Source organism: Chiloscyllium plagiosum, chromosome 13 (genome assembly GCF_004010195.1).
Source record: "Chiloscyllium plagiosum isolate BGI_BamShark_2017 chromosome 13, ASM401019v2, whole genome shotgun sequence".
NCBI classification, from domain to species: domain Eukaryota; kingdom Metazoa; phylum Chordata; class Chondrichthyes; order Orectolobiformes; family Hemiscylliidae; genus Chiloscyllium; species Chiloscyllium plagiosum.
In genome coordinates this window covers 38,663,579-38,682,078 of record NC_057722.1, presented here as the reverse complement: position 1 = coordinate 38,682,078, position 18,500 = coordinate 38,663,579, and the positions used below count along the sequence as shown (strand labels likewise).

The 18,500-nt window shown below is 39.9% G+C and overlaps 1 protein-coding gene across 4 annotated transcripts in view; it reads right to left on the bottom strand.

Moving 5' to 3' along the window:
* si:ch211-51h4.2 overlaps positions 1-18,500 on the bottom strand; it is a 320,169-nt gene that overhangs the window by 16,533 nt on the left and 285,136 nt on the right. For all 4 annotated transcript variants that reach the window (XM_043702225.1, XM_043702228.1, XM_043702226.1 and 1 more), the window contains one exon: positions 3,042-3,156. In XM_043702225.1, the coding sequence (XP_043558160.1) occupies positions 3,042-3,156 (115 nt within the window). The remainder of the gene's footprint in view (positions 1-3,041; positions 3,157-18,500) is intronic.

Sequence of the window (18,500 nt, the reverse complement as noted above, 5' to 3'; positions counted from 1 at the left end):
GGATGGCGTTTTTACAGGGGGCAGGGTGGGAGGAGGTGTAATCTATGTAGCTGTGGGAGTCGGTCGGTTTGTAGTAAATGTCTGTGTTGAGTCGGTCGCCCGAGATAGAAATGGAGGGGTCTAGGAAGGGGAGGGAGGAGTCTGAGACAGTCCAGGTAAATTTGAGGTCGGGGTGGAAGGTGACCTCAGTTGTTGTCAGCCAGGAACTACCCTCCACAGCACACACAATGTGAGCAAACCGATAACTGAAAAGCTTGTGAGGGCACATAGATGGCATGGATGATGTTTCATTAGAAAGAGATGATCACAATTGTAAATGATTTGCCCCTTCACATCATGATCTGTCTGATCAATCATCACAGTAACTGCAGTGCAAGAATGAGGCTACCTTTATTACTGCTATACCATGTTAAAACCCTGTCTGAAGGATTGCTAATGTTTCCCCAATACCCAGCATATCATCTTGTCATTGTTCAGGTGGGTGCATCAGGTATTATGAAGCCTTCAAAACAATCAATAACATCAACTTTTATTGAATAACAACTACAGCAAAGTAAAAAAAAGAGGAATTTGCTTCTGGAAATAAACAAGGGCTGCTTTCCTTTTGAACAACCAAGTTAGAGTCAATGAATAACAACCTCCCTAATTAACAGATCTGCAGACTCTGCCACAAATTGGGCGGGTGCTACTTTAAGGGGCCGGGAAGAGGTTTGTCTGAAGAAGTTCACACTCTCCCTTTGATGTCTTATCCTCATGCCTGCGTGTTCCTGACAAAGTATCTTGATATATTTGTGCCTCTCAAATAAAGCTTCTTTCTTTTGGTATGTCAGAAGCCAGGGTCTCCTATAAATTGGTTAGCATGTTTGACTTCTTCAAGGATATTTTTAAGATAACTCTTAAAAATCTGACCTTTCTCAGAAATATGAGAGGGCAATGTCAGGCCAGCCATTAGGATAAAGGTATGGAATTTATCATCTAAATTCATTAAATCATTGTTTTTTGTATTATTTGCAAAATGATTTTCAACAGTAATAAACAATTTCAATTTTTAAAGCTACATTTATTGCCTCTTAACAATAAATATTATTTACATTTAACTTTAAAAAACTTACTGTTTTTAAAAAGATTTAAATGTGAAATCATCTGTAATTGCTACATTTAATTCAGAACTTGTTTATTAAAGTTCAGGAATAAGAAAGATTAAGACTTACACGCCAACATTTATTTACCTAGATTCTGCAATTGATTGTGAACGAACTCACTGTAGTGACATGTTGAGTTCAGACTGAACTAAATAATGGTAAATATATATATATTGAGATGCTACCCCAAGTGCATAGCTGATAATTGCTGACATGTTGATGGTTAAATCACAAGGTTCAGCACAATATTAAACTGCTGTGTAAGGTAGACAAGCAGGGGGCTGGGAGAACACAGCAAGCCAGGCAACATCAGAAGATGGAGAAGTCAATGTTTCAGGTGTAACCCTTCTTCAGGATTGGGGGTGACCGTAAGGGAAGCTGCAGATAAAGTTTATATAAAACAGCCAACTCACTTACGCAGTATCTAGAATTGGTTCCACTGTCAAAATTTCCTATTGGAGGTTTCCTGATACTTTTCAAAGTATAGGGGTTAACATTCCTAGCTCCATGAAGGCAGGTTAGGAACTAGAACTGGCAGTAAAATTGTCTAACAGTGACACGTACTAACTTCCAAGCAATATTAGCAGCGGCAGGGCGAGTGTCACAGAGGCAATCCATCCAGCAACACAGGGTAACCAATTAGGCCCATTATTGGGCTCAATGAGGGAACAGGGATGCTACCATCACCAGAATCTTCCAGATTCCAACCAGGACCTACTGTTAATGCATTTAATATGAGGCATCCTCCCTGTAGCAGAATAAGAGGGCCTGCAACATGCTTTTCATCACTCCAATGCAGACCTGGGACAACTGCAGGTTGGGGCAGGCTCTCGCTACTTAATTATTTACAATGTCACAGAAAGTACTTCAGCTTTGAAGGGCCCTCACAGTCTCTGGATTGACTCAGTGACATTCGCATCCTGTGAAAGGATTGTTGGCTGGATATCAGGTGGGCTCTCCTGTTGAGCTTCCCTGGCCCACTGCCAGGTCTACTAGAATGACCTAACTGAAGAATTTAGACTACTTAAGCTTGACTAAGTAGTTCACATTTATAGCTACTATGGAATGGTTTATTATTCTAGTGAGTCATGACTAATACTGTTTCAATATGTTTGATATGAATAGTGCATTCATATTGTCAAAATATCTGATTATTATCTTGCAAGCTAATTTTATTGTGTGGAAAATAAAGAGGAGTTTTCTACACTGTTCATTATTCTGGTGTTATTCTACACATTGACATTTTGTACTTTTAATGTTATCGATTCCTTTGTGCTCTACAATCTATTTGCACAGTGTGAAATCCATTCTGTATATTCACACAGAACAAACCTGGGAACAATGTAATAATATGCTACAATTTGGTGATTATTCTCAAATGTTGTACTTGTCATATTCTTCACTTCAATTTTGAATTAATTCAGCAAGTCTCTAAATCAATCACAAATATGTTTCAGTAAAACAATGAACTCTGAAGATGTGCAACAAAGCAGTCTGACTGAAATAACCTGGGGGTGAATGGGGCTAAGGAAGAGATCTCTTTACTCCACATGCTAATTTTTAAAATTTAAGAATACGTGATACTTTTTTTCAAAAGGTACTTATTACGAATTTGGTCTTTTTAAAAAATAAGTCTTTCATCTGCCATTTAACACTTATCCTACAACATTGTTTAATATAATATCGTGTAATTATGTCAGAACTTTAATGCAGATAGATGTTCCTGTGTTGATTGCAACGTAGCCAAAGAATTATAGGCTTTGAAAAGGCATAGAAACCACTTATGAGACAAACTGATTAAAGTATCAATCAATTTATATTTAAAAACTATAATAAATTTACTGCTATAATACATTTTTCAGAAATTAAATGCAATAATATCTGGAATAGTTGACATACATGTATGCTTCATTGTAGATCCAAGCACTAGAAAAGAAACCGTAATGCTGACAGTGATAAAAATCTCTGTAAACCAGGCCACCCAGGCAAACCTTTTGTACTGTTCCATTATAATCTGTCAAGAAAAGAAAAAGTAGAGCCTGTAACATTTTGACAATTAAATGAACAACAGTATTTTAGGATTTAAATACAGACTCATGAGAATCAATTGGCCCCAAGGGTCCTGTTATTTAAACTAGTCTCAAATGAATATCCCTTAATTATCTTACCTTGATGGTACTTAATGATCTTCTCACTATTTCAGAGACTAGTGGCATCAAATGATAGGGGCAGTGTGAGGGAAGTAGTATTGAAGAAAGTGATTGGCTGTGATCTAAATTAATAACTTGGGATGCTCAATGGACTGAATGCCGTAGACTTTTGTATGAAGAGACACACTGTAGCTCTCAGCAAATTAAAGGTCAAATATTTATGAGCAGTTGACTCAAGGAAGCTGTATTTTTTGTAGCTGGGATGTAGGGGTCAGGGAAGAGAACATTTACTCAAGATGTTGGTAGTCGGCTCTCCCTGTAAATGGCCACAGGTCTTTTAATTGTAATGTTTCCTTATGTGATAATTCCAGAACAATAAACCCAACAATAAGGGTAGAAAGCCAATACGTGGGGCCAGACTTTGTCCAATGAAAAACAAATGGGTGTGAAGTTATAACCAACAAGGTGAGATTCCCCTGATGCTCCACCATTCCTAGTCTTACTGTTCTTCTGGGTGGACAGGAATACACTACTTTAAAGCAGTCAGGTTTATTTTCATACTCAGATTGGTGAGTCATGATTTCATTGAGCCCTACACACTGATTTAGCACTGCCCTGAATAGGGAATCTTCAGCCAATGATTACTAGTTAGAAAGGCTTAACTAGCCCTGGTATCTAGGTCTTGACAATGCTACAGTTATCAGGGCTCACAGCTTTTGCTGTGACCAGTGGATTCCACTGTGTAATCTGAATCAAAAGCTATTTTTGTGGAATCTCACTACAAATCCTCTGAATGCTTATATTTTCTTTCCCAGAAGTCTGCTCCATCTAGTAAAACCATCATTTTGTGTCAATCAGTTCTCATTACATCGGTGACTTCAAGCTTTGGCTGACAAACTTTTCAAAAAGGGCAGGGTGATCACGATCTACAATGTATTGTTACGGACCAGACCAAACTCCTGCAAGTATATCAAGGAGACAGCCCAGACTCTAATAACTTTGAAGGCAAGTGTAAGGTGCTGTACTCCACATATAATTTGATTGGTTACACTTTATTCTTATCCTCAGTTGACATATAAACAAAAGAAAAAAAGACGGATATAACTAACTCTATTGAACAACTTAACAGAGTGATAGATTATTTAACCACTGAACAGCAACTATTCCAATATAGTAACATTCCACAAACACACACTTGGCAAAGGCAGAGTCAGTAAAACAGATTGTCTCACGTGATTCTGGCAGCAGAAAAAGAACCCAACTTTTAGTTGTAACAGGGAGAGCGAGATGTAACATCTTCGATGCCAACTTCAAAACCCCAACAACTGCTGAAAGCTGAACTAATGCCTTGGTTCTGTGGGAGCCTGACTCCACCCATTCATGCTGCTCTTATTGTTTGAACTTTAAAAAGAAAACACATTGTCTCATTTCATTGGCTTGTAGGAGACAGCACAGTATCTATGGCTCCAAACCTCCCTTCAAATAAAAAACGACAAACACACCCCTAAAAGCCATAGTATCGTTGCAGCATCCACCATACATCTGTGTTACTGGAGCAATGTCATTGTTTTTGAGACTTGTAAACCAAATCATGCCCCATGTCATATGCCATACATTAAAAATGATCTGTGCCTGTACATATAAATGATATGCAACAAATGTCCTTTTCATTTGCACGAGCCCACAGCCTCCTCTGCATAAATACAAAATAGTATAAATGCTGAAATCAAAATAAAAACAAAGTACTGGAAATGCTCAGTCTGGCAGCATCTCGTATTTGACTTGAAATGTTAATTATTTCTCTCTTCACAGATGATGCATTGCACCCTAATGAACAAATCAGGCCTGTAGCTGAACAGACTTGAACACTATCATTTCAGATAAATTAGTCTAGAAATTCTTTATTACCCGAGATCTGGCAGAAGCTGCATAGCCAGGTGCTTGGCCTTTCTTTAGATTGATGCTGGGGCTTTTATGATTGACTGCATACCTGAATCAATTCAATGTGGTTGCACAGTTACTAATTAGTCATTGCCAGCAACTTCAAATATTTCTATCAGCTGCTCATTAAAAAACATTGAACTCTGCTACATTTGCTGGGAACTGCAATCCAATTGCAGACTCTGTGTACCTGAAGTTTGTCACTTACTCCTAAAGCGGCTTTTTAGATTTGCAAATCAGTACGTCTAACTCGTGTCCCTCCAAAGCCAGACCCATTGATCGAAGATAGCTGCCAGGCATCAACTGGGATGATGATTTTTTCCTAATGTTTCAAAATGAACTAATTGAAAATTTTATGAAGCCAGTAGTTCAAAAATGGTCTTTACAAATGTGATAGTAATGGGATACTTTTTTTGAAATCTGAGACTGGCTAGGTTTAATGATGAATATGTAATTTGGATACATCTGCTCTTCTTATCAACATAGTCATAGTCATAGAGATGTACAGCACAGAAACAGACCCTTTGGTCCAACTTGTCCATGCCAACCAGATATCCCAACCCAATCTAGTCCCACCTGCCAGCACCCGACCCATATCTTTCCAAACCTTTCCTATTCATATACCCCTCCAGATGCCTTTTAAATGTTGCAATTGTACCAGCCTCCACCACTTCGTCCAGCAGCTCATTCCACACACATACCACCCTCTGTATGAAGAAGTTGCCCCTTAGGTCTCTTTTATATCTTTCCCCTCACACCCTAAATCTATACCCTCTAGTTTTGGACTCTCCCAACCCAGGGAAAAGACTTTGTCTACTTATCCTATCCATGATTTTATAAACCTCTAAGGTCACCACTCAGCCTGTAACGCTCCAGGGAAAATAGCCCTAGCCTATTCAACCTCTTCCTATATCTCGAATCCTCCAACCCTGGCAACATCCTTGTAAATCTTTTCTCAACCCTTTCAAGTTCCACAACATCTTAATTACTGACGTTTATATTAATCAGTATTTTAGACTTTTAAATCAGTATTTTAAAACAAAACACAGATGCTTCATTGAAGTTCTTGGAAACCAATCATGGAGCAGAGAGTGTGGAATCTGAAGAGGTGATGGAATGCATGGTCGGAAAAATTTTTTTCTTGCATCTGGTAGATAAAATCGGGTAGGGAAATTCAGAGAATAGGATCAAGTCATCAGTATCCTGAAAGTAAATGTATCTTTTTAATATTGCAGTTAAATTATACAAGATTGGTTACTGTCTGAAGAGGTACTAAATGATCCTGGAGATTTTACTCTTTTATCTTAAAAGTTTATAGCTATTGCCCAACAGTCATACATCTTGATCTACTGCTGTTTCTTTTCACAAAAGGTAACAATTGTGCCATATAAATTATAATCCAACATAATTTTATACATAGACCTATGAAATAGACTATAATTGGTATCATGCAGAAAATGCTACCAAAAGAAAAATGTCCTTTGGCACAAGAGCAGAAATACATCCAACAGCGATTTCCCGCTGATAGGAAAAGACTAAGAGTTAATCAATCAAAAAAATATTTGAATTCTAACAGATGCAAATAATGTACCTGATGGCAATATAATATAAAATAAACGATTAAAGTTGTTTAGAAAAATCAAATGCCAATAAATTAAGTCAAAATTATAACGATACAATTTTGAAAAACATTGCAAAACTCAAATTGTGTCAATTTTTCATAAAAATACACTTTTGTACCAACGTAATGATACTTTGTCATATCTAAAAGTGATGAAAAAGAGTTATTAACACGGTTTTCTTTTCACTTTGGTAATTCTGTTGAATTGTCCCGATGAGTACAAGACAAAAAGCTTTGTCAAACAGAGAAGATGGTGACATTTACCTTTGTGGAGCAGAGAAGATGATGACCTTTTGTGGGATTATTGCATGTTCCTCCAGATCATCGACACTGTACTGACCCTGGCGGTAACTTGGAACTAGGCTGGCAAGATCTGGTATCAAGAGTGTGTGCTGGAAAAACACAGCAAGCCAGGCAGCATCCAAGAAGCAGGAGAATCGACGTTTCGGGCATAAGTCCTTCATCAGGTGGCATGGCCTCCTCTGCTGAGGGAAGAGACCGGCTTTCCTCTGCACCACCTCATCCACTAGGATCGCCAAGTCCATGCCAGCAAATTGGAGTGCCAACTTGCCTCAGTCTGCCATCTCTGGGACAATTCATTGGAACTGAGCAGGGCAACTCTGGACTGCTAGTATTTGACCTGGATCAAAACTGAATTTTAAATATTGCAGTCATAATGAGAATTCTAGGACGTGATGGCAGTGGTAAGTATTACCATCTCTCATGGGCGGGAAGATAGGGTGAGTGAGCACCATGGTGCATAGTTCATCAGATGAGTTCTGGAGAATAGTGTGTGAAATCTCACTCAGGCTCACAGAGAAACCCATGAATCTCCCCAAACATGATCTTAGCAATTCCTGGTAAAATTCAGTCCATGGAGCCGATTATTTCCAGCCCTGAAAGATGTAGGCCGTGGTGAGAAAGTTGAGAAAATCTCTAAAGATGACCAGCAAGGAGCCTCTCGGCAGCAAGAGCAAAAGGTCCCATTTCCAAATCAACTGTTGAACAATGAAATGAATCACTAGTGAGCGGCAAGAGGCCTATTTCCATGCATTAACATCTCCTTATTATGATATAGTTTCCCATGCTCCTATCTCTTGGTGATGATTCCCAAGATAACCACTGCAGTTACCTGGCAACTCCAGCTCGTCACTTATTCCTCCAACACTCCATCTTGGGTACCAGTCACCAACGTGTGAAGGCAATGTCAACACAGATCAGTCAGAGTCTGGTCACTCATCAGTCAGGGCTGTTTATTCAAGTGAGTAGGTCACAGTTCAGGGGGGTTTTGTCCATTAAAAGTGAAGGGAGTTATAAGGAGAACTTGAACTGAGGGAATTGGAGGCAGCATACTGGGATGCGCAGTGGATGACAACTGTGAAAGGGGGTAACTGAATTTATCACGTGGGGAGGCAACAGAGCATTAAAGGGTTCTTATAACTGGGTTGGGGGTGGGGAGGTGGTTTGTATCGACAGTCAGCAACACCCTGGCTTTGATGGTGGCTCGGTGGATTACAATATCTGGTATAAGAGGCGTCAGTTTGCTCAGTTAGTTGGATGGCTGGTTTGTGATGTAGGGTGACACCACCAGCAGGGGTTCAATTCCTGCACTGGCTGAAGTTACCAGGGAGGTCCCACCATTCAACCTCTCCCCTCACCGGAGGGTATGGTAGCCATCAGTGTAAATCACCACCTGTCATCTCTCTAAAGACGAAGCACCCCAAAATGATGGTTTGGGACTATAGCAATATTACTACATCTGCCACATTGACTCAGTATGCCCGGGGCTGTGTGGGTTAAAGTGTGGAGATGAGGAGTTAGATAGATTGGTGGGCGGAAGTTTGGGGCTGGCACAGAGGCTTACCAAGAAATTAGAACATCTGCCCCTTGGAGCCTGCTCCATCATTCAATAAGATCATGGCTGATCTTTTCATGGGGTCAGCTCCACTTACTCACCCTCTCAGCATAACCCTTAATTTTTTGAACAGTACAGGAATTATCTTAGCTTTGAAAGCACTTACTGAGGGACCCTCAACTACTTCACTGGGCAGGGAATTCCATTGATTTAGGACTCACTAGTTGAAGACGTTACTCCTCAATTCCTTCCTAAATTCTGCTCCCCCTAATTTTGAGGCTCTGCCCTCTCGTCCTAGTTTCACCTGCCAGTGGAAACACCCTCTATACTTCTATCTTATAGTTATAGAGTCATTGTGATGTACAGCATGGAAACCCTTCTGTCCAACTCGTCCATGCCGGCCAGATATCCCAACCCAATCTAGTCCCACTTGCCAGCATCCAGCCCACATCCCTCCAAACCCTTCCTATTCATATACCCATCCAAATGCCTTTTAAATGTTGCAATTGTACTAGCCTCCACCACTTCCTTTGACAGCCTATTCCATACATGTACCACCCTCTGTTTGAAAAGGTTTCCCCTCAGGTCTCTTTTATACCTTTCCCCTCTCACCCTAAACCTATGCCCTCTAGTTCTGGATTCTCCCACCCCAGAGGAGAGACTTTGTCTATTTATCCTATCCATGCCTCTCACAATTTTATAAACCTCTATAAGGTCACCCCTCAGCCTTCATCGCTCCAGGGAAAACAGATCCAGCCTGTTCAGCATCTACCTATAGCTCAAATCCTCCAAACTAGGCAACATCCTTGTAAATCTTTCAAGTTTCACAACATCTTTCCAATAGGAAGACCAGAATTGCATGCAATATTCCAAAAGTGGCCTAACCAATGTCCCCAATGTCCTGTACAGCCGCAACATGACCTCCCAACTCCTGTACTCAGTACTCTGACCAATACAAGAAAACATACCAAATGCCTTCTTCACTATTCTATCTACCTGCGACTCCACTTTCAAGGAGCTATGAACGTGCACTTCAAGGTCTCTTTGTTCAGCAACACTCCCTAGGACCTTACCATTAAGTATATCTATTCCCTTCATAATTTTATATGTTCCTACAAGATCACCCCTCCAATGAATATAATCCCAGTCTATTTGGTCTCTATTCATAAGCCAACCCCCTCAACTCCGGAATCAACGCAGTGAACTTCCTTTGCACCCCGCTATGGCAGTGCATCCTTTCTCAAGTAAGGAGACCAAAACTACACTCAGTACTCCAGGTCTCTCCTCACCAGCACCTTGTACACCGTAACATAATCTCTTGAGCAATGAAGGACAAAATTCCATTTGCCTTCCTAATTACTTGTTGTACCTGCAGACCAACCTTCTGTGATTCATGTACAGGAACACCCAGGTCCTTCTGCACAGCAGCATGCTGCAACTTTTGAACCATTCAAGTAATAATCCTTTTTATCGTTACTCCATCTGCCAGACCTTTACCCACTCACTTAAACTATGTCCCTTTGCAAAGTTTCACAGTCCTCTGCACACTTTGCTCTACCAATCTTAGTGTCATCTGCAAACTTTGACACACTACATGTGGTCCCCAATTCCAAATCATCTATATAAATTGCGAATAATTGTGGCCCCAACACTGATCCCTGAGGCACACCACTAGTTACTAATTGCCAACCAGAAAAACACTCATTTATCCCCACTCTTTGCTTCCTGTTGGTTAACCAATCCTCTATCCATGCTAATACATTGCCTGTAACACCTTAGCACCTTTATCCTTTGCAGCAGTCTTTTATATGGCACCTTGTTGAATGCCTTTTGGATATCTAGATACACCACATCTACTGGGTCCCCATTGTCCACTGTGCTCATAATGTCTTCACAGAATTCCAGTAGATTGGTTAAGCATGACCTGCCATTCATGAACCCATGCTGCATCTGCCTAACACGACAATTTCCATCTCGATGCCTTACGATTTCTTCCTTGATAATAGACTCAAGCATTTTCCCCACTATAGAAGTTAACCTAACCAGTCAACAATGCTCCATTTTTTGCCCACCTCCCTTTTTAAACAGTAGTGTCATACCTGCTGTTTTCGGATCAGCTGGAACTACCCCAGAGACCAGTGAATTTTGAGAAATTACCACACATGCATTTGCTATTTTTCCCGCTATCTCTTTTAGCACCCTGGGATGTATTCCATCAGGGCCAGGAGACTTGTCTCCCTTTATTTCCATTAGTTTGCTCAACACTACCTCTTTCATGATAACTATTGTTTTCCGGTCCTCAGCTACCTATGTCTCTTTGCCAGTTACTGGCATATTATTCATGTCTTCCACTGTGAAGACCGACACAAAATACCTATTCAATACCATTTCCTCATATCCCATTACTAAATCCTCATCCTCTCAAGGACCAATGTTTACTTTAGCCACTCTTTTTGTTTTGTATATTTACAGAAACTTTTGATGTCTTTGTATTCTGAGCTAGTTTATTCTCAATCTTACTTTTCTTTATGGCTTTCTCCGTGCCTTTCTGTTGATCTTTAAAGTTTTCCCAGTCTTCTAGTTTCCTGCTGATTTTGGCCACTTTGCATGCCTTGTTTTTCAATGTGATAGCCTCCCTTATTTCCTTAGACACACATGGCAGATTACCCCCCTTTCCCTACTGTCCTTCCTTTTCAAGGGGATATACTTCTGCTGAATACATTGAAAAATTGCTTTGAAAATCCTCCAAGGTTGGTCAACTGTCCCACCATAAAGTCTTTGCTTCCAATCTACTTTAGCCAAGTCTTCCCTCATCCTATTAGAGTCTCCTTTGTTTAAGCACTGGACCCTAGTATTGAATTTTATCTTCTCGCTTTCTATCAGTACTCTAAATGCAACCACACTGTGATCGCTCCTTCCAAGACAATCTCTAACTATGAGATCATTAATTATTCGTGTCTCATTACACAGGACAAGATCGAGGGAGCTCCCTCCTTGGTTCCGTTGCATACTATTCAAGAAAATTATCACAGCTTCACTCAATAGACTCTTCCTGAAGGCTACTCTGATTGACCTGGTTCAATCAATTGACAGGTCGATTAAAATCCCCCATACCATTTTTACAGTTATCAGTTATTTCTTTGTTATTGCCTGCCCAAATGTGATATTACCATTTGGTGGCCTATAGCTTATGCATTTCAGTGATTATTTTTCTTCTTAGAATTTCTAATTTCCACCCAAATGGACTCAACCTTATTCTTCATAGAACCTATATCATCTCTCAGCTATGTCCTGATGTCATCCTTAAATATCAGAAGGAATATTGGTATTTGGGCGTTCACCAATATTCAGAGACTGAGTCTGACTGTGTGATGAGTGACTGCTGTTTCCTTCCATTGTAAAGACAAGTGTACGAGGGAGCTGAAAATGATCAAACCTGGAGTAAGCAGGATAAGCGTTTTGTGAGTAGCAGACTTCACTCTTGAGAGATGTTCTGCCCTTTGAAGGGAAACAGCATTACATAGATGCCCATACAGTACAGCTGAAAGACTGCTGTGAGCATTACATGCTAAATTCTAAGTATGAACTTACCATGTGGAGTACAAATCCTGGCCCCAAACACTTTCTGACCATGTCAAGCAGCATCAGGAATCAGTCCTACTAATGGCAGAGATGCACAAGCATTGGACTGCAGCTTGGAAAGTTTCACCTTAGTTGCCAAGTAGTGCACATCTTGCACATGGTGCAAAAGCTGCTCATTTTATACCTTAGAACAGAAAACCTTGTGTCGGACTAAGAACACTTAGCCTCTGCACATTCATTCTTCTAGTTGAGGATTGACAGACATTCACTTGCAGAGGTAATGCTGATTAGCAAACATTAATTGACCAGTGGGATAACTTTAAAGAATCACCATGTGCCCTCAGAAGGTATGGCTTTTTTTTCTCCTCCCCTTTTTCTTAATGCAGTTCCATGGTCCATAGCTGGACTGGAAGGAGCCTGCCTGAAAGTCTGTTGGCCTTGGGAGTTTTGGTTGGGAGATCCTTGGGGGGCATTTATGTCTGTGTTATCCCCTCCACAGATGGAGCTTCATCCTCCTAGGCTGGAGCTCCGGCAGAGCTGGCAGGGTGGAGATGGAAATTCCAGCCATCTTGTGATAAGAGAATTTTGGGGGATAGATACCTGATGCCACCATCTTGTCTCCAGGTGGCCCCTTGATCAGAAGGAGCGAGGTCCTAGTCTCATCTCCCTGCTGTTGGTGCCAAATACTTGGGACTAGAATGATAGACTGCAGGAGGGTGAGGATACTGGACCTGGCACTCCATAGTAGCCACCAACCTGGCCGTGAAGGCAGCCAGAATGTCACATGCCTGAGGCCACAGGGACCCAATGACAGTGATGCAGTATTGCAGCCTTTTAGTCAGGTTGTTCAATGCCTTGAACAAACCAGCTTGCTACTCCTGGGTCTGTTTGTGTTAATCAATGAAGTCCCTGATTACCACCACCCCTGGCTCCTCTCCTGCCTGGATCTGAGCAGTTGTCGGAGTACTAGTGACTTGGGGCATTTCTTCCTCAGCCAGCAAGAGATGTGCTTATCACGTGCTCTCCAGTAAATTACGAAAAATGAGCCTTTCCCAATTTCTGATAAGATTCAACTCAGCGTGTCAGTTTTCAGCAATAGTCACTGAGGTAAGATGATTATGTGCAAAATATATTTGTATAATATTTCATGGAATCCCTACATTGCAAATAGAGGTAATTCAGCTCATTGAGTCTGCACCAACCCTCAAAAGAACATCACATCTAGACCCAATCCCCACATTTTTAACCATGAGTAACCCACCTAGCTTACACACCCCTGCAAAATATAGGACAATGAAACATGGCCAATCCATTTAGCCTGCACAACTTTGACAGAGAGGAAACTGGGGAGTACTCGTCTACACAGACACGGGGAGAATGTGCAAACACCACACAGTCGCCCAAGGCTGGAATCAAACCCAGGTTCCTGGTGCTGTGAGGTAGCAGTTCTAACCACGGAGCCACTGTACCACTCAATGGTATAATGCATTTATCAAAAATTATCTTCATTCAAAAACAATTTTAATTTTAATTTTAATCAATAACTCTCATTTTCATTTGTGGTGTCATTACCCAACATTCAGGTGGACCATTGGGATAATGTAGAAGATGACAAAGAATAAATAATAGCTATGTTTCCATCTCCACAAACAAAATAGTGAATTTTGTACAGGCATGCTGACCTTTCAGAGGTTTAATGAAATAAAGGCAATTTCTATTCACCACAGTCACTGAGGCATCAGAAAATATTCCCATGCGAGTTGGTTTCTGGTCTGGAGCTATGAATGTAAATTGAGAGTTTCTGCAATTTAACAGTAGAGGGCACTCACATACCATACATTAGGAAAGAAGTTCATTTGGGAATTTAAATAGGTTGTATGCTTTCACTATTGGTTCTTCATAGATCAGATGCAAGATTTCTCCAATAAATATTCAAATTAAGCAATAAAGCATTGGAAATACATCAACAGATGATCCATATGTACATCATTAAATTCTGATGAGCATAAGCTTGATAAGAAAACCATTGATCCTTTTGTCATGAACAATTAAGGAAGTATGACAATTGCTGTTACTGCCAAAAGGGCTAATCCAACAATGGATCCTGTTGGATCTATAATTACTTTGCGCTTTATTCATTGTATGCATGTTAAAAATGGCAGTTGTGCTTTTAATTAATTGATCTCTGGCCAAACATTTTCGATATTCTTTTATTAGAATAACCTACCCTCGTTATAATTACCAACCTATAAGGAGCTTTATAGATCCCTCTTATCTCTGTAAAACATAATTTGCTTTCCCTGGCAGCACAGTCAAAAAACATTAGGACTGGTTACTTTTTGATAGTTTTGCACTTTATTATTGATTCAGGTGATGAAAGCAATTGTAAATCTTCTCCTGTGAGCCTTTTTCACGGCTCTCCTGTGTGCTGGAATCCATAGCAGTATACGTTTTAGCACGTTGATAGATTGTGGGCTTCAAAGCTGATGAGCCCTCTGCCTCTGACCCTACTCACAGGTTCTAGTGTCTTATAGTGTAATGATGTACAAGCAGATAATGAAAGCTGTAAAACATATCATTTTATTATAAATAAACTATTGCACTTGAACTTGCCATGCGGTTTTTTTGCATCTTAAGACTCTTCTAGTGGATAAGGTATAATGTGTAGTTATGGCAACAACAGGCAAACACAAGACAGAATGCTTACAGTGGAGGGCCTTGACATGTTGAGAGTTGTCAGACTTGCTGCTTTTGCTGCAGCTCAGGCAGAGCTTTGAAATCCAGACTCTGAACCTCATTATGTGCATCTTTTTTGAGATCTGCATGCACTCCCTTCTTTCTGCTACATCGTACTTCATCTCCAGTGAGCAAAAACTTGCAAAATACCAATACAATGCCTGTACAATAGCCTCCTCTCCCCAGAACTATTCCAAACAGCAGAATCTTTGTTTGAGCTGTCCATTGGTGTGTGTTCTATACACCTCATTCCATTTTCCTTCAATTGTTACTTTATGCATAGAATTTATAGAATAGAAACAGGCCATTCAGTCTAATAGGGTAATTAAGCAATTCCATTCGACAAGAGCATCCTCCCATTCTCTCCTGCTATTATTTACTGTCTTGTGTTTATCTAGTTTCAGCATAAATGCTGAGAGTTTCAATCCATGGGAGCAGGTGTATCCACAGTACTGTTAGTCAGGGAGTTCCAGGATGATGAACTAGTGACGCTGAAGCAATATTGATAGGTAAAGGAGCTTTGTGAGGAGGGGATGCCTTTGAGGAGAGGAAAGTGCAGTTGGTAGCAAGGGAGTTTTCCAATGGTGTATGATCAAGAAACTGTCAGCAAAATAACTGATGACCATTTTGCACAATTATGATTTGGAGATGCCGGTGTTGGACTGGGGTGTACAAAGTTAAAAATCACACAACACCAGGTTATAGTCCAACAGGTTTAATTGGAAGCACACTAGCTTTCGGAATGTCGCTCCTTCATCAGGTGATACCTGATGAAGGAGCGTCGCTCTGAAAGCTAGTGTGCTTCCAATTAAACCTGTTGGACTATAACCTGGTGTTGTGAGATCTTTAACTTTGCACAATTATAGCTGTGCATCTCAAAATGTCGACCCTTTTCTTTTCCCCACTCTTAATTTTCTCACTGCGAGCCAACTTTCTTCTTTTGCATACATTAACATTTCAATTTTCCTTCTCCGTTCTTTAACCCCATTAACTTTTCACTCTTGTTATTCCCTTTATTCTTTTTAATTTCTTCAAAAGTGACTTGAAAGTTGCAGGAGGTGAAAGTCCATGAAAGAACCAACCCAATAAAGGTTTCTGGCCTTAAACAAAAGTAAGAGACACCAATGGTGTCCAGCAAGCATTTATGGGGTATACAATTTATGGGGTATACAATTTACCTAAGTTTGAATATGGTCCACTGAAAGCACTAGGCCAAGCCATCTAAGGTCTTTCAATTTTAAAATTAATTTACATTATATGTTTATGTTTATATTCTCAACTTTTCCTACACTCTTTTGAAGAGATCCATGCCTTTCTAAAAAAAATTATAGAATGTAAAAGTTTTAAACTTCCAATTAATTTTTAATGAACTCCTCTGTACAAAAGCAGTATATATTTAGAAGTAAGCACATCCTGCACACGAAACTACCTAGACCCAATAATCCAAATGACACCATTCTATGAGAAGGGAAATGATGACTCAGTTGTCATTTCTATTGGTTTTACGTCAATCAAGTTCAAACCTCATGAAAAGGAATCTGAATTTTTCTAGCACATTATACCCTCAGCGGTTTTACTATCAGGAGAGGCGGAATAAATACAAAATAATAGCAGAAGAAATTTATAACCAATAGAGGATGAGGACATGTAGTGGTGATTGCAAGACTTTTCTCAGTTTTACGAGGAAATGATGCTTGAAGAAATTTGTCAAGTCTGACTAGGCAGAAAGATAGATTTTTTTCTGTTTCTGTAATTAAATTTGAAGATATTATAGCACTCATAAGATTACAGGATGTGAGTTGCTAAAATTGTTTCATTAGAAGTAACTGCAGGAACTGTTTTAGCAAAGCTGACTGTACCTAGCGCTGACAGCAATTCAGAATTCCATGTCATGTATGAGCATTCATTTAAACAGGGAGGTGATACAAGTCACACGCTCACATAGATAATTCAGTGAGGTCCAGGAGCATTGTTCCTGCGTCACGAAGAGGTGAAGTGATCGGACCCTGCAAATTATGAACTCCTGAATTTTACTTCAGTAAAAAGTAAATACTAGAAGAGTCTGAATATTATATATGATTGAATTCAGCTATCATCAATATCCAATCTTGCTTTGGGATGTTAGGTCGTGCCTCACTACCTAAATTATTACTTCAAGGAGGTGACAACAAAATCTCTCATTCTATAGGATTACAAGAATTGCATAAATAGATAGTAGTTAATCGCGGGATTGAATCTGATTGAAATGCAAGTATGTGAGGAAACGATACAGCCTTGTTCAGAGAATACATTTCTGCAAAGTTTTTATGAATGATTTACAGAATGGAATTAACAGAATAATTTTTAAATTTATTAATGACAAAATGTTGACTGGGCTTATTTTCTAGACAAGTTATGCAGGCTGCCGGCATTTTGAGATAAGTTAGGTGAGTGATGCATGGGTGACAAGTATCCCTTAATATGGAAAAATGTCGTGTTATTCACTTGTGATGAGGAAACTTCAAGCACAGTTATAACAAGCAGAGACAGTTGACAGAAAGTAATTGATCAAAAATCAGACTCGAATGTAAAATGATGAATGTGAGGTGGCTAGAGGAAATCGAACAGCTTGCAGTTCTGTAGTTGAGATCACAGAATACAAACAAAGTAAACTACACATAGATAATATGAAGTACTGATGCATCCAAAGTGAAGATATAATTTTGGATGGAGACAATTTGCTTCTTATTTGAACAAAGATATTGGATACAGCTAACTAGGTTTTTAGCAAGGCTAAAAGCGATCTTTCCTGTGAAATCTATGAGCAACTTAGTGTGTAGGTGTTTTGTTTAGTAAGACAGTGGAAAAGGGAGATGAAGTCAACAATGTCCCTTCTGCTCCTCCGGGCCTCAGAGTTTGGTCTTACGCTGTCGAAGGAGGTATTAATACATGCCAATACCGTGTTCTGCTTCACCCTCAATCTAATAATTGGTGCTGGTGGTTTGGCTCCAAGTATCTGATCTGGTTAATGTCAAACCTGATCTTACAATTGTGAATAAAAACCTGTGGATGCTGTAAATCAGAAACAAAATGAGAAATTGCTGGGAAAGCTCAGCAGTCTGGCAGCATGCAAGCAAATGCAAATTAGTTAATCCCAATTTCATTTCATTTTAGAAGTAAATGGATAGTTCACAGCACTGTCGTATATAAGTTTATTCCTACAATACATTTGGAGTCTATTCATGCAGATTGTGGTAATTGTATCCAGTAAATATCTTTGTAAAACAGTTGAGTCCTCCTCAATAATCACACTGTCAGCCGGACTGTCAGACTGAGGAGAAGGTGAGGACTGCAGATGCTGGAGATCAGAGCTGAAAATGTGTTGCTGGAAAAGTGCATCAGGTCAGGCAGCATCCAAGGAGCAGGAGAATCGATCTTTCGGGCATGAGCCCTTCTTCAGGAATGAGGAGAGTGTGCCAAGCAGGCTAAGATAA